At 49.9% G+C, this 13,823-nt stretch overlaps 1 protein-coding gene across 8 annotated transcripts in view; it reads left to right on the top strand.

The window, feature by feature from the left end:
• FMNL2 (formin like 2) overlaps positions 1-13,823 on the top strand; it is a 108,344-nt gene that overhangs the window by 48,266 nt on the left and 46,255 nt on the right. For all 8 annotated transcript variants that reach the window (XM_048953342.1, XM_048953339.1, XM_048953343.1 and 5 more), the window contains exons 2-5: positions 2,569-2,652; positions 8,656-8,736; positions 12,059-12,135; positions 13,444-13,527. In XM_048953342.1, coding sequence (XP_048809299.1) covers positions 2,569-2,652; positions 8,656-8,736; positions 12,059-12,135; positions 13,444-13,527 — 326 coding nt within the window. The remainder of the gene's footprint in view (positions 1-2,568; positions 2,653-8,655; positions 8,737-12,058; positions 12,136-13,443; positions 13,528-13,823) is intronic.

Here is a 13,823-nt window from a genome sequence, read left to right as displayed (position 1 = left end):
ACGTTCCCATGAGTAGGAAATGGTTTTCTGTGCTTGGAGGCTGGTGGCAAGGTCTCGTGTTTTGGGATGGATGTGCTCTAATTGGCTTACTGATGCACGCGGGGCCTTTGCTGTGAGCGGATGGATTAGGAGGAGCCTGTCCTGTTTGATGCTGGCACGTTTATGTCATGATTCATAAATAAAAAGGATTTAGACTTAAAGATCATAAGATTAGCAAGAAAGAGCAACAGCTTAATGCCATTAATTAGCAACGCTTATGCTTTTAAGTCACTCAAGATGCTGCCACGTTTGTTTTCCAAAACAATAAGCCTGTACATTGTCATTAAAATGAAGAATAAGTTAGAGGAAGCTGAGTTCTGTCCTTGCATGGCAGCTGGGAGAGGTTGGGGTGGTTCGGGCCGGGCTGGGGGTGCAGTGCCTCTCTGCAGCTTGGGGTTGCTGTGGGGGTGCTGAATTGGATGGAGCTGGGCTTTGTCCAATAGGTTAAATGTGTATATTTCCTTGATGCACCGCTAGTTTTATTTTTAACTCTTAGGCAATTTAATATTTTGTGGGCCTGCTAGTATTTCCCCCTGGTTTTCCATCTGCTACTGTGATTAAATGAAGTTGTAGCTTTATAATGCCAGTCCAGAGCAAACGAAATGGAAACCTTACCTATATGACTTGGCACGTGGACAGTAGACATGAATAACTTTGGAATTTGTGGGGAAAAAGAGAAGTTATGTGTGCTTGGAGCCAGAATACAGCCGGGAATCGGCCTCTGCAGACAGGATTGAGCTGCAGCTTCTGAGCTGAATGCCAAAGGCTTCCGAGCGCGAGCTGCATGGAGGGGGAAGGTGGGAGATTGGCAGTGCTGGGCCTGCAGATAGCCAGAAAGTGCTGCTGTGTGTGATGCCCCTAACCAGAGGACCTGGAAGTGGCTAAGAGATGCCTGGGAGTCATTTCACTGGGCTGCGGGGAGCAAGAAATACAGACTGCGATTATGTGTGGTTAATTGTGATGGGAGCCAAAGCTGTGCAAGCAGAAGGGTTGAGCCAAGGCGATGGAGCAGCTTTCTGTGCCATAGCTGCTGATGCAAGAGATGTAGAGTTGGGGGAGTTCACACTTCAGAATGAAATCAGAGTTAATCTGTTTTGAAGTTTGTTCATCCAAATCGCTGCCTGGGCCTTGTTTCCCTCCTTCAGGCTGCACTCACAGAATTGTTAAGGTTGGAGAAGAACTCTGAGATCCCTAACCCTCCCACGTCCCTCAGTGCCACATCCCCACAGCTCTGGGACACCCCCAGGGATGATGACCACCACTCCCTGGTGGTGGGCCACTGCCTGACTGCTCTTTGGAGAAGGAATTATTCCTCATACTCACCCTGACCCTCCCCTGGTGCACTGTGAAGCCATCACCTCTTGTCCTATCACTGTTACCAGGGAGCAGAGATGACCTGCACTTTGCTCCAACCTCTTTTCAAGGAGCTGGAGAGAGTAGTTGCGCTCTGCAGAGCTCTCCAGGATGGCTTCTGGTCCCAGGACATGCATTGCAGGTAAACAGAGAGGCTTCCCCTACAGCTTAGGCCCAGTGAAGCTCTGAAACACGTTTGCATCGTCACAAGTAAGGAATGGCACTTGACAGAGCCCCAGGAAAAATACCAAGGAGTGCATTAAAATGATAAGCAGAACTGATAAGGTGTATGGTAAGCAGAACTGATAAGGTGTATGGTGAGAGACTGAGAGGGGAATCAACAGCAGATAGCATCACAGCCTGTAAATACTATTGACATGACAGCACAGATGAGCAAAGAGAAGAGTATTTGTTATCTGATAGAAAACAAGCTTCAGGAAGAGCAGCAACAGAGTGGTGGAAAGGCTCTGGGAGCGGGTGACACTCATCCACTGGTGGAAGTAGTGAGGTCTGGTGGGAAGGCAGCGGGGCCTGGGGTGGGCGAGCAGGTGCCTGTGTCTCAGAGCGAGATATGTGAGCTACAGCTGGAGAGATGCTTTGTGCTCTGGCAAGTGGCCTTCCTGTGCTGCATCCTGCTGATAGGAGGCTCTCGAGATGTGGTGCTTGCAGAGCTCTCCTTGTGCTGTGCAAATAGCTTTGGAGTGCTGCCACTCCAAAGTGTGCTGGGTGGTAGGCACCCAGCTGGGCTGTCCTGCACTGTGTCGTGGTGGGCAGCTGTGCTTCCAGCTACACTATAAAGCAAATAGGGCTGCGTGTGGTGACATTTGGAAACCTGAACAGCATCTTGCTGTTTAAATAGAATGAAATGGATTTTAAGGACCTCGTCTGGAGAAAAGCAGCCTTCTGCAGTGCCCGGCACCAGGTGCTTGCTGTATCAGTGTGCTCAGGGCTGGAAGGCTCCCGCTGCATCCCAGTGCATCCTGCAGCACGAGGGGCATTGCTGGCACTTCTGGGGCCAAAGGCAATGCTGAGAGGGAATGTTTCTGAGTAATGCTGTCAACAGGAATTCACATAAAACAATGAGGGTGAGTGCAGCCCTGCTGCCTCGGTTCACCCACATCTGCTGCCTCCCAAAGCCAAGCCCACTACCTGATGCTCCTTTCTCTCTCCCTGCAGAACGCGATGAACTTGCCTCCCGACAAAGCCCGGCTGCTGCGGCAGTACGACAATGAGAAGAAGTGGGAGCTCATCTGCGACCAGGTGAGGTGGCCGGGGGGCTGATGGCACACACCTCGTTAGCAGCACGCATGGGGTTTGTCAGTGCAGGACCCTAAAAGGGCACCTTGTAGGAGATGAGCATTTGGATGGTTTCTGACACTCCTTTCTTTGGCCTCGTGCTCGTAACTGGTAACAAACTCATGGAATCTGTGTGCAGTGGATGGGTTCTCACCTTGTAAGTAAGCTGTGTGATGTCAGTGAGTGATGTTGATGCAGTTGGGCGCGTGGCTTTCCCTGTCCTGAGCCATTGCCCCATATGGCCGTAGCTGTCACCTTTGGTGAAAGACAAATGGTGATGCAGTCTGAACTCCCCTTCACCTCCAGAGCCTGAGCAGCAGCCTGGGATTAAGCAGCACCATATGCTGAGGTATCCCTCATGCACAGCTGTGTGCAGGGCAGGCTTGGCAGCAGTGTGTAGCAATTAACAGGTTGGTCTGCTGTAACAAATGGGCAAAAACAGCATTCTTTAGAGAAAGTGAAGCATGTGGAAGGTGGGGTGTGCATCTGTGAGCCAGCAGCAAGATCTGCCATAAACTTCAAAGTGATTGCTAATGAAAGTGATTGATCCAGGGCTGAAAGAGTGGGATGCTTCCTTGAGATGGCAGTACAGGTATCAGGATGATGGTTCAGCAGAAGGCACAGTCATGCTGTGAGGTTAGGAGTGTCCTATGAATAGGTTTGTGGGACACTTCCTTTATACCCATTACAGTGGCAGAGCCTCCAATGAAATCCAGTTACCAAATCCACCCTTCCCAGGGTCCCACTGTCCCAGAGGATGTGCTTACGGCTGCAATCTGCTGCAGCTGCCCCACGTCTCTGCTGGGTGCTCGCCAGCCACTGAGGTTTGGAGCAGCGTGGAGCAGGTGTCTGTAACAGCACCATAGCACAGCATATGGTGTGTGAAATATTTATATCTGTCCGTGTAATTATGGTACGTGGCTGCAAACACTTCTAGAAATAGATTCTGTATGGAACGTAAGCTGTTAGAGAGGAAGCAAACTTTGATTGCTGTTTTCTATAATAATAAATTTTGTGTCTGCTCTGACGAGGTGGATGTGCTTTCTGGTGAGCCATTGCAGGGGCTGCAGTGCTGGTTGTGGGGAATCAGCCAGGACGGTGCTCCCTCTCCTTTGTCCTTGTAAGTCATCCACGCTTTGCTGCAGCTTCCCTATAAGTTTGCTCCCTGCCTCTCTGGGTCGGTGAACAAGGAATACATCTAAGGAGGAGGAGAAGAATGAAACCAGGTCTGGAGGATGTGATGTGAGCAGCCGACTTCCAGGCAGGGAGAGGAGATAATGTGCCCTGCTTGATGAGCCAAGCCACTCTCATGGAGTGTTTAGTGGCACTGCTGGCATTTCGGTCCAGCTGTGTGCGCTGAAGTGTTGGGGGGACATGAATGTTGAGAGGTTGTGAGCATCTTAGGAGGTTCTTCATTGCCCTCTAATGGCAAGCTGTGGCAGGGGTGGAGATCGTGTCCTGTCCCTTGGAGGTGCATGGAGAGCAACTAATGAAGAGCACCAAGATGGAAGCAGTGTGGTGGCACCCGAACTTCAGCCCTGAGCTGCTGCTGGAGCCCTTTCCCAACAGTGCTGGGACTCCAGAGGAAGGAAGGGACAGTTTGGCAGGCTGGTGGCCGGTGTGGGGTCACGGGGATGGTGGTAGCTTCTCCTGGGCTTGCAGTGCCCAAGGAGCAATGCTGGTGATGCCTGAGGGAGCCGGGCTGAAGGCCAGGCTGTGCGTGAGCCTGAGCCCAGAAATGAGCTGTGTTGAGGTTTTACCATCAGAAACAAACAGTGCTCCAAATAGCCCGTGGAAGAACATCTAAACCACAGAGGGACCCTGAGACTGTCTTCATTGGCACTGAGCTGAAAGGAGCTTTGGCTGTAGTTGTTAGATCATGTTCTTAGGAGGAGAGAAATGTTTATTGCTGAGCCCTCCATCCTGCCAGAAGCTGCATGGTGACAGAGAGGTTCACAGCAGCTCATGCTGCCCAGCCTAGCCCACATGTGCTTTTACAGCCTTCCAAAGGGCAAATGGCACACAGCTTCCCCAGCAGTGCCGAGTCAGACCCACTGAATGCTTACCTGGCCTGTGTGAGCCCTGAGAGCAGAATGAGCCAGCAAGGGTAACAATAATAACAGATGTCATTAACACAGAAAACATCCTGAATGTTTTTGGAAGCAGAATATCTCTGGAAAAGCCACAGTTTCCTGGTTTCGGAATAAATACATTTCCCAGATTGAGGTGAACAAGGGATGTATCGAGTTCTTCGTGGGACTGCATGGAAGAGGAAATGCAGGAATCCAGCAGTTCCTCCTCACTGCTGAAGTGAAACCCCTGGCCTCACTTGCTGTATCCACCAGGAGAAGGTGCTGATGCAGGGCAGTGGGAGCAGTGCTGTGTCCCCAGCCCGAGCTTCTCCCTGAATCATTCTCCATCATTCATTCCTCTCAGGGAGGCACAGAGCGGCTCACTGCAGTGTTGGACAGTGCTCTTCCATTTCAGCCTTTGGGCTGAGGTTCCCCAGCAGGTTGTAAGTAAGAAAGGGCCCATTATTTCTGCAAAATGATTTTCCATACCACGTGGTTGGACAAAGGCAGGGCGGTTACTGCTGGTCCATGCCTTTCTGATGTCGAGGCTGCAGATAGCAGCAGTGCCTCGAGTCTGTACAGAGCAGATAAAACAGCTTTTGGTTGGGATTCACAACAGTGTTGTGTCTGCCCGGCTCTGCTCCATGCAGCCACCTGCCTCCTGCATGGTGAAATCTGGGGAGGTGAGATCGAGTTGGAAGCACTGTGTGTCTGTGGGGGAGACCCCCAACCTCACACAGTGTGAGACTCACAGCCTGAGATGTTTTTATTTTGAAAACAGATTTGGCCAATGAACAGTTATGGATTGCCAGAGGAGGAGAGGATGGGTAAAAGCAATAGCTTTAGCTTGTTATTTCTGGTTCTTAAGGGCTAGGGGAGGATAGCAGTGGGCTTGCCTCCTTAGGGAAGGAAGAGCTGAGGAAGCAGAGGAAAGGGACTAGCATTTCCCTGCGTGGGACCTGGTGATGGCTGCAGGCTTCAGTCCTTCGGCCCAAGTAATTCTGCTATGTGATAATGAGCAGTATTTATTTAATGACCTTGCTGTAGAGATCATTACACAAGTACATAATTATGGCTGGTTTCAAGAAAACAAACACACAAAAGTGTGTGCTATCTGCGTCACAGACTGCTGGGCTTGCTTGCTGAGTCTCTTCAAGTGGTTTGTGCTGAAGACTTCAGTTATTGACCCCAGGGCTGGGAAAGCTTGTGCCACTTAGCAGATGATGCCCCATTCCTGAATGAAAGAAATGACTCTGAAAGAGTAAAACAGCTTCTCTAGAGGATTATGTATAACACATCAAAGCCATGGTGGCACTAGGAGCTCCCCAAAAGGAGGATCAATCCCACAGCTGTCCCTTTGCTGCCCACACCCCCCCCCCCACTGCTGCCTCCAAGGATGGCCCGGCCCTCCTGCAGCCCCAGGGCAGTGCTTGGGAACAGCAGGCACACTGATACTCTCATGGTTCAGTTGCAGAGGAGGACATCAGTGCTGAGTGCTGGGATATCTCCAGAGCTGACACAAAGCTCCAGTGGTGGTCCTGAAGCTCTGGTGACTCCTTAGGACGTGTTCTCATTCAGAGCAAATTGCTTCTGTTGTCTGTCTGCCAGAGTAAAGGAGTTCTGAAATGAGTTGATGGATGGAACTACTTCTAAATCACTTCTGTGCGCTTTGCCCACTGCAAAGCCATGGTGGGCTCTGTCCTGGGGAAGCTGGATGTCTAAATGTGAAACTGTCCCAACTGTTCCATAAAAAGCACTTACACCGAGCTAGCAGTTAAAGACCTTTGAACATTGACATGTTATACTTTTAGATGTTTTACTTTCTGTGCTTAAATGTTCTGTATTCTGAAGTCCCCGACAACATACTTGGGTTCCTGCCTCTGTTGTCTCTCTTCATAAGGATCAGGGTTGCAGCAGGTGCTCTCCGTGCAGGGCAGGAGCTGTGCTGAAGCCTTACACCCATCTGCAGCCCTCCCCGTGATGCCACGCTGCCTCTTGCACCTGGCTCTCCCAGCACCCTGACAGCACTTCCAATTAACAGCAATTTAACTACAGTTGTGACATTTCCTCAGCGGTCACACTGAGGCACACAGATAGAAGAGTCTAAGGAAGAGAGAGGTTCTGTGAACATATGAGCTTCCTTGGCCCCCTGGCAATGCACCAGCCAGGTAATGAGCTTGTAGCAGTGATTGCCTCCTCTCTCAGCAGTTAGATTGGGCTTCTTGAAACCAGTCCTGTGTGTGGCTGCTTGCTACATGATGGCTTGTTCTCTGCTTTTATGGGCTGGGTGATCCAAATGTTCCCTCTTCACCTCCATCACCACAAATTGTGTTCATTTCCCTGAGGTTTAGAGGGAGTGAAGGGACTGACCATGGGTGCACAGCTCTGTGGTTCCTGAGCTGTTTTTGAGATAAAAAGGCAGTGCCAAGTTCCATCTGTGAGGGTGCATGGGAAGCAATCCTACTATAATGCAGGGCAGAAATGTCTGCTTTGTATCTTAAGGAGCCATAGCCTGGGGCTGCTGGACCGCAGGATAGATCTGTGAGTCCATTTTTCCTCTCTGACCATGATAAATGGCTTTTTTTACAGCAAGTAGCAAGATAATAACAGGAACAAGTTTGGTGTTCAGACAGTGCGTTCTGGTACTGGCAGCAGCATGCTCCTTGGTAGGAAATAACGTCCAGATAATGCAGGCAGAATTGCATCCTGACCTCATATGTGAGGGTTTCAGGTATCAGCTACAGAATGCGAAGCTGTAGCACCAGGAGGAAATTGTTATGAGGCCTTTCCTCAAGGGAAAGGACAGAATAGTTTAAAATTCTTCCAAGATGCAAATAGTATCAGAACTTTTGGTAATGCTCTTACCAGGTATGGACACAGCATGCTTCTTGCAGACTAACTCCTGTTTCACTGCAGCTCCATAGAGCTGGGGAGATGAGGGGAGAGCAGTGGGAGGTGTGTGCCTTGCTGAAATCAAAGCTTTGATGCCATCTCCCATAACATCCTTGTAGGCAAGCATAGGGTTGGTGAATGGGCAGCGAGGTGGGCTGAGAACAAGCTGGGTGAGTAACCACACACATCAGTATGGGTACAGGGCTGAGCTGCTGGAAAGGAGCTCTGCAGAGAAGGACCTGGGGGTCCTAGTGGACAGCAGGGCGATGGTGAGCCAGTGGTGTGCCCTGGTGGCCAAGAGAGGCCCATGGTACCCTGAGGTGTGTTGCACAGAGCATGGCCAGCAGGGCAGGAGGTGCTCCTCCCCTCTGCTCTGCCCTGAGGGGGCACAGCTGGAGCACTGTACTCTGTGCTGGGCTCCCCAATTCAGGGCAGATTGGGAACTTCTGGGGCAGCCCCATGGAGGGCTGCAGAGCTGCTGGGGCCTGGAGCACCTCCTGATGGGGACAAGCTGAGAGCCCTGGAGCTGTGCACCCAAAGGAGAGATGGCTGAGGGGTCTGAGCAGCTCTGACCCACAGCTGAAGGGCAGGGGATGGGGCCGGGCTCTGTTTGGTGGTGCCTTTCAATCCAGCTCGGGCAAGTATTTGCTCCTGCAGCACTTCTCTTGCCCTCCATGCTCCTGCTGAACAGAGGCTCTGCAGTCCCAGGTGTTTGTTTGTGTCTGTAACTGGAATTCAAAACTGTAATTGAATATGTAAGCCGTATTTTTATGCATCCAATATACATATCAAATTTCAGAAAATCAAGATACATGTAAAGATGGTTTATTTGCATGCATATGGTACATGTGGAGATTATAGATGAATATAGGGTATGTACGTATATATTTATAGTGTGTGTTCTGCTTAAATATGTACGTGTATGCATGCACTTCATACATATCATAAGTAAATACAGAAAATGTTGTAAGATGGTTGATGTTTATTCTTACATCCTTTTCAGGAAAGGTTCCAAGTGAAGAATCCCCCACACACGTACATCCAGAAGCTGAAGGGCTATCTGGACCCGGCTGTCACCAGGAAGGTGAGGAGCATCCTGTTTCCTCCTGGCTGTCCTTTGTTCGTGCAAGAGGAGCTCCTGGGGTCCTGATTCCTTCCTGCCTTTGTGTGCAAGGCCCCATGGAGCTCTCAGAAAAGTCCTGGAGATGTAACAAAATGCAGAGGAAGGTTGGAAAGACACTGTGGCTTTTGTGGCTTAGAAAGCAGAACAGATGTTGCAAAGAAGAGGGCCATCTGACACATAAAACAAATTGTTCTAATATCTTTAGCTCCAATAAACAGTCTGACAAATTGTCGCTGAGCTGTGCTCCAGGTCTGGCTTCCCACGTGGGCAGTACTGGTGGCAGATAAATCCCATGTCTCTGGCACCTCTCTCACCCCGTGGACGGGGTGTTGCAGCTCTGTGTCTTGTTCTCTGGGCATGCACATGAAGTGACTGCACACAGCGGTCACCTGCTGCTGGCAGAGCCATCAGAGAGCCCTGTCTGTATCTCCCTGTAGTACATCTCCAGAGCTGGCTGCTTCTGAAGCTTCTGCACCTCTCCTGAAGGCTTACCAATAGCCTCTAGGATTTCAGAACAGCATAAATTCACATCCCCGTTTAGAGGACCATCACTGAACCTCTGGTATTCTCTCACGGTGGACATCAGCTCATATCCTGTGCTGATTGTTACAACAGCCTAAAGAAAAGGCAGCAGGGCAAGCAGTTCCTGCCATCGGCTGGCTCTCTGCGCTGCCCTGACAATTGCTGCTTTGTGTTGCAGTGCAATTAACCCAGCTGAGTGCCCGGGGGTAAGATGTGCATCCTGGCACTCTGCTGGGGCCAGGGCCGGCTGGAAGGGCAGCAGTGCACCCTGCTCTGCAGGCACAGGAGGTGGGCACCCTGCCCTGCTGCCCACACCTCCTCGCTGCTGTCCCGAGGGCTGCATTAATGCCTTCCGACAGCACTTCTCTTGTTGGAGGCTGCCACAAGGAGCTGGAAGCCATTTAGGAGGAAACCTTGAATTGTGCCGTAGCTGGTTATGTGGGTTTGGCTTTGTTTTGTTTTGTTTTTTAATCTGAACAGGGGTCTTTGTGTTTTTCTCCTGCAGGGTTTTTGAAATTCGTTCAGTGTTTGGCTTTGCTCTGTGGTGAACGCACATTGAAGCCTTTCTTATCCTAATGCTGCTCTAAGAGTCTCATGACAAATGACAAAACTGAAGGAGCCTAAAAATAACTGCATTGAGTTTCTCCCTTTTGTTGCGTTATTCTGTACCAACAGCAGCCTTCCTTCAGCCTGGGCCTGGAGTGGGAAGGATTTCCAAGAGAACCTCTGGGCAGATGCTGTGGGGAGAATGATACCCCATTACTGCTGTCATTGGGGCTGGGTCAGCACTCTTGCTTTTAGGAGGAAGTTTTTCCCCCAGAGGGTGGTGAGGCACTGTTACAGGCTGCCCAAGGAGGCTGTGGATGCCCCATCCCTGCAGGCATTCAAGGCCAGGCTGGATGTGGCTCTGGGCAGCCTGGATGCTGGTTGGCGACCTGCACACAGCAGGGGTTGGGACTGGATGAGCACTGTGCTCCTTTGCAACCCAGGCCATTCTGTGATTCTGTAACTCCCAGCACGGCCAAGAGAAAGTCTCTCAGCACTGCTGTCATCTGTGTACTTGGGGCTGTCATTGGGACCCTGATGACTTCCCAGGAAAGCAATGACTTCAGCTCAGTCTGAGCTGAGGTTGGACACAGAAAACTTGAAATGTGGAGATCAGACATGTTAAAAGAAATTCCAGTTTGGAGGTTTCTAGGGCCAGTAAGGCACCAAGGCACTTAGTGCCGTCGTGGCTGCCAAAAAACCCCATGGGGTCGGGCTGCCTGTTTCTACTGTGCCCTTCTACCCTGGCTCCTGTCTCTACCCCCTGCTACATCACTGTTTTACCCTTTACCCTTTACTTCTAGAGATGTAAGATTTTACTGCCTGTGGTTATATTGTATCTATATCAGCTCTCTCTGAGAGGAGGCACTGGGTTTTTGTACTCTGAGCTAGTTCTCTGTCGTGCAGAGAAACCTTAGGTCTGGTTGCAACCATCTATTTCAAAGTGAAAGTGAACAGAGCCCTGTGTCCACCAGGACCTCACAGTGAGACTCATTTTGGGCCAGCCATGGTCTTCTGAGCCCAGTAAGCCACTGGTAACTAACTGGGCTGTGCCACAACCCTCATGAAAAGGGCTGCTGGTAACCTTCTGTAGGCCATCAAGGTGAGGCGAGTCCTGGGCTTTCACCATTCCCACCTCAATCCATCCACTCCTGAAAACCATTCAGGGCACAGTGCTTGGAGCATCGCTGTGTCCTAGGAGCTCATAACCCTACCAGTCTTTCCCAGCACGTCACACGTGTGTGTGCTCTAATGGTGACCAAGTTGGTTTGCAAATGCTGTAGTTCCAGGGTGATGCTCATTATCCATCTGCTTCTATTCTTACTCACTTCTACTATTCTGGGATAATATATCTGCATGGGTTAGGTAGGATAAGTCAGAGTAAGGCCCTCTCATCCTGGGGGCTGCTTTGGTACACTTCCAAGCACAGGGAGCACAAAGCAGGAAGAAAACCACAGGTATTCCCCAGCTGGGAGAAGAGCAGGACTGCTGTGCTCTGGGGCAGCCCTGCTGCAGGCTCTGTGGGGATTCAGGAGCTCTCCTGGCTTGGGATGGGGCATTTAATGTGTGTGTTTAGAGGATCTCTGCCTCCCCAGTGCCTGCTCTGAACCTGGGACTCCTGCTGCATTGCTGCTCCCACGTGGAGGTGACACCAAGCATCTTTGTGCTGTGTTGCTGCCCAGCATTTCACTGCTGCCATTTGAAGGCCTCTTTCCAGCTTCTGATTTTGCAGATGCTATTTTGGGAGCACAAATTATTACACTGTGCACATGGGAGCACATGTGTGTTTCATTATCAACTCGCACCTACGAGTTTGGTAATTACACAGAAATTGCAGCCTTTTTTTGGTGTGGGTATAGAGTTGCAGAAGCAAGATTAAAGCACGGGGCTGAGGGTGAAGTCCACACACTGCAGCTCTCAGTGGACAGTTTGATACTGAAACAAAGCTTGTACTGTAAAGAAATGTGTATTTATCTACAGGCTTTTCATTTTCTTAATCCTGGAAACTCAAAAACGTGCATGGGACCAGAAGTTATTTTTCTGAATTTGTTTTTGTTGATTGCCTGGCTATTGTTGTAGCATTCCTGAGGATTTAGAGAGTTCTCAGCTTACCCCAATGTTGTATTTGTTCAATCTGTGCCATATGAGATGCTGATATTTTTCATAGCATCGTGGGAGTCCTAAGAGCTATTTTTGCCTCCTCACTCCGTTACAGAAATTCAGGAGACGAGTCCAAGAGTCCACCCAAGTACTCCGAGAACTGGAAATCTCTTTGCGAACAAACCACATTGGGTAAGAATTTCTGATGCCCTCTGCATTCGTTGCATTTACATCTGCTTGTAGATGTCTTTCAGAGGATGTCTCTTTGCTGCTAAGCAGTGACAGCTCCCTTGTTGGAGCCTGAAGGGCCCTGGGTAGGGATGGCTGGGCAGCCCTGATCCTTTTGTGCTGGGGTTAATGCACATCTCCATTAGGCCATGAAAAGTTTGCAACCAACTTCTGCTCATCTTTGGTAACTCAGAGCAGGAGTCTGAATAATTGGCTCTCGAATAGCATTGCAGCTATAAAAATATGTATATTAAAACATGCTGGTTTATAGCTTTAACACAATATGGTTTGTGAAGCCTGGCCGTAAGTAATGTTGCCAGTATTTGGCTTTCAAAAAGCAGAAAATTCTTCTCACATAGCAAAAGTAAAAGAATCACAGGGACTTCAGACTCCACTGAAGAGGTGGAGCCATTCTGCTGGCTGGTTCCATCTGTCTGCTCAGGGTCTCAGCACCAGAAGCCTCGGTGTGTTGGCTGTATGGTTTCTTTGATTTTTGTGCTGTGATCCCAGTGTGTGCCCAGCCAACTTACACCCATTTTACAGGATGCTGCCCTCATTGCCAGGAACGAGGGCATTTGTGGCACCCCTGGGCTGCCTTCTGCATTGCTTCCCTCCTTTTCCAGCACAAAGGGTTTCCCACCAGAGATGTGCAGATCCCAAATGAGACACTGTGGGGCTTTGTGATGGCTCATGGGCATGCAGGAGGAACCCATGCAGTGCACCAGCTCAATGAAGGGGACGGGCGAGGGCAACGTTTATTTATCTTGCTCACCTGGCTGGAGGATGTGTTTCAAAAGATGTGTTACAGAGATGGCAAGTTGTTTATTTTAGCATGTAAACTGCAAAAGATTGAAAGCCTGAAGGCTGGAGGTAACAAACCCACACTGTGCTGGGCTGGAGGAGCCAACCTGACTGCACTGTGGTCCCCCCCCAGCTCCCTGCCTGCTACTGGGGCTCACAGCTCCTGCACAGCCTGGGAGTGGGATTTAAACCTACCTTGACATGTTTAAATTTCTGAAAGCTTTGGAAAATAATCATTTTTTTCTGAATTTCAGATTAATGCGTAGAGTCGGCAGACTAAAATTTACAGCCATAGGTCACAACTTTTTAAAAAGAAAAGGCTGGATCAGTGTTAAGATCTGACCCTGGCTGGCACTGCTCCTTCCTGGGTGTCTTTCCTGTGATGGATGTGTCTCCAGTTTCTCTGAAAAGAACTCCAGTAGTTGCACAAACCCAGTGAAGTGCTTTAATGTCTCCTGATTTTTCTAACAGGTGGGTCAGGGAGTTCTTGAATGAAGAAAACAAAGGCCTGGATGTACTGGTGGAGTACTTGTCGTTTGCACAGTATGCAGTCACGTGAGTAAGGCTTGCCTCTGCTGGAGCATTAAGGTCCCTTCCAAACTAAGCTCTCCCATGGTTCTGTGATCTTTAAGGCCCCTTCCAGCCCAACTGTTCTGTGGTTCTGTGATCTTTAAGATCCCTTCCACCACAAGCCATTCCCTGGTTCTATGATTATATTTAAGGCCATTCTGACATGGATTTTAGCTTTGGAGCCTCCTCAGACTTAAGTTACAGTGGAAAACCAATTCAGGCACTGCCTGCTGTGCTCCAAGCCGCATCCCCACCCTGACCACTCCCCACTTTGCCATTCT

The sequence above is a fragment of the Lagopus muta genome, chromosome 8, assembly GCF_023343835.1.
Source record: "Lagopus muta isolate bLagMut1 chromosome 8, bLagMut1 primary, whole genome shotgun sequence".
NCBI classification, from domain to species: domain Eukaryota; kingdom Metazoa; phylum Chordata; class Aves; order Galliformes; family Phasianidae; genus Lagopus; species Lagopus muta.
This window is presented reverse-complemented; position numbering and strand designations above follow the sequence as displayed.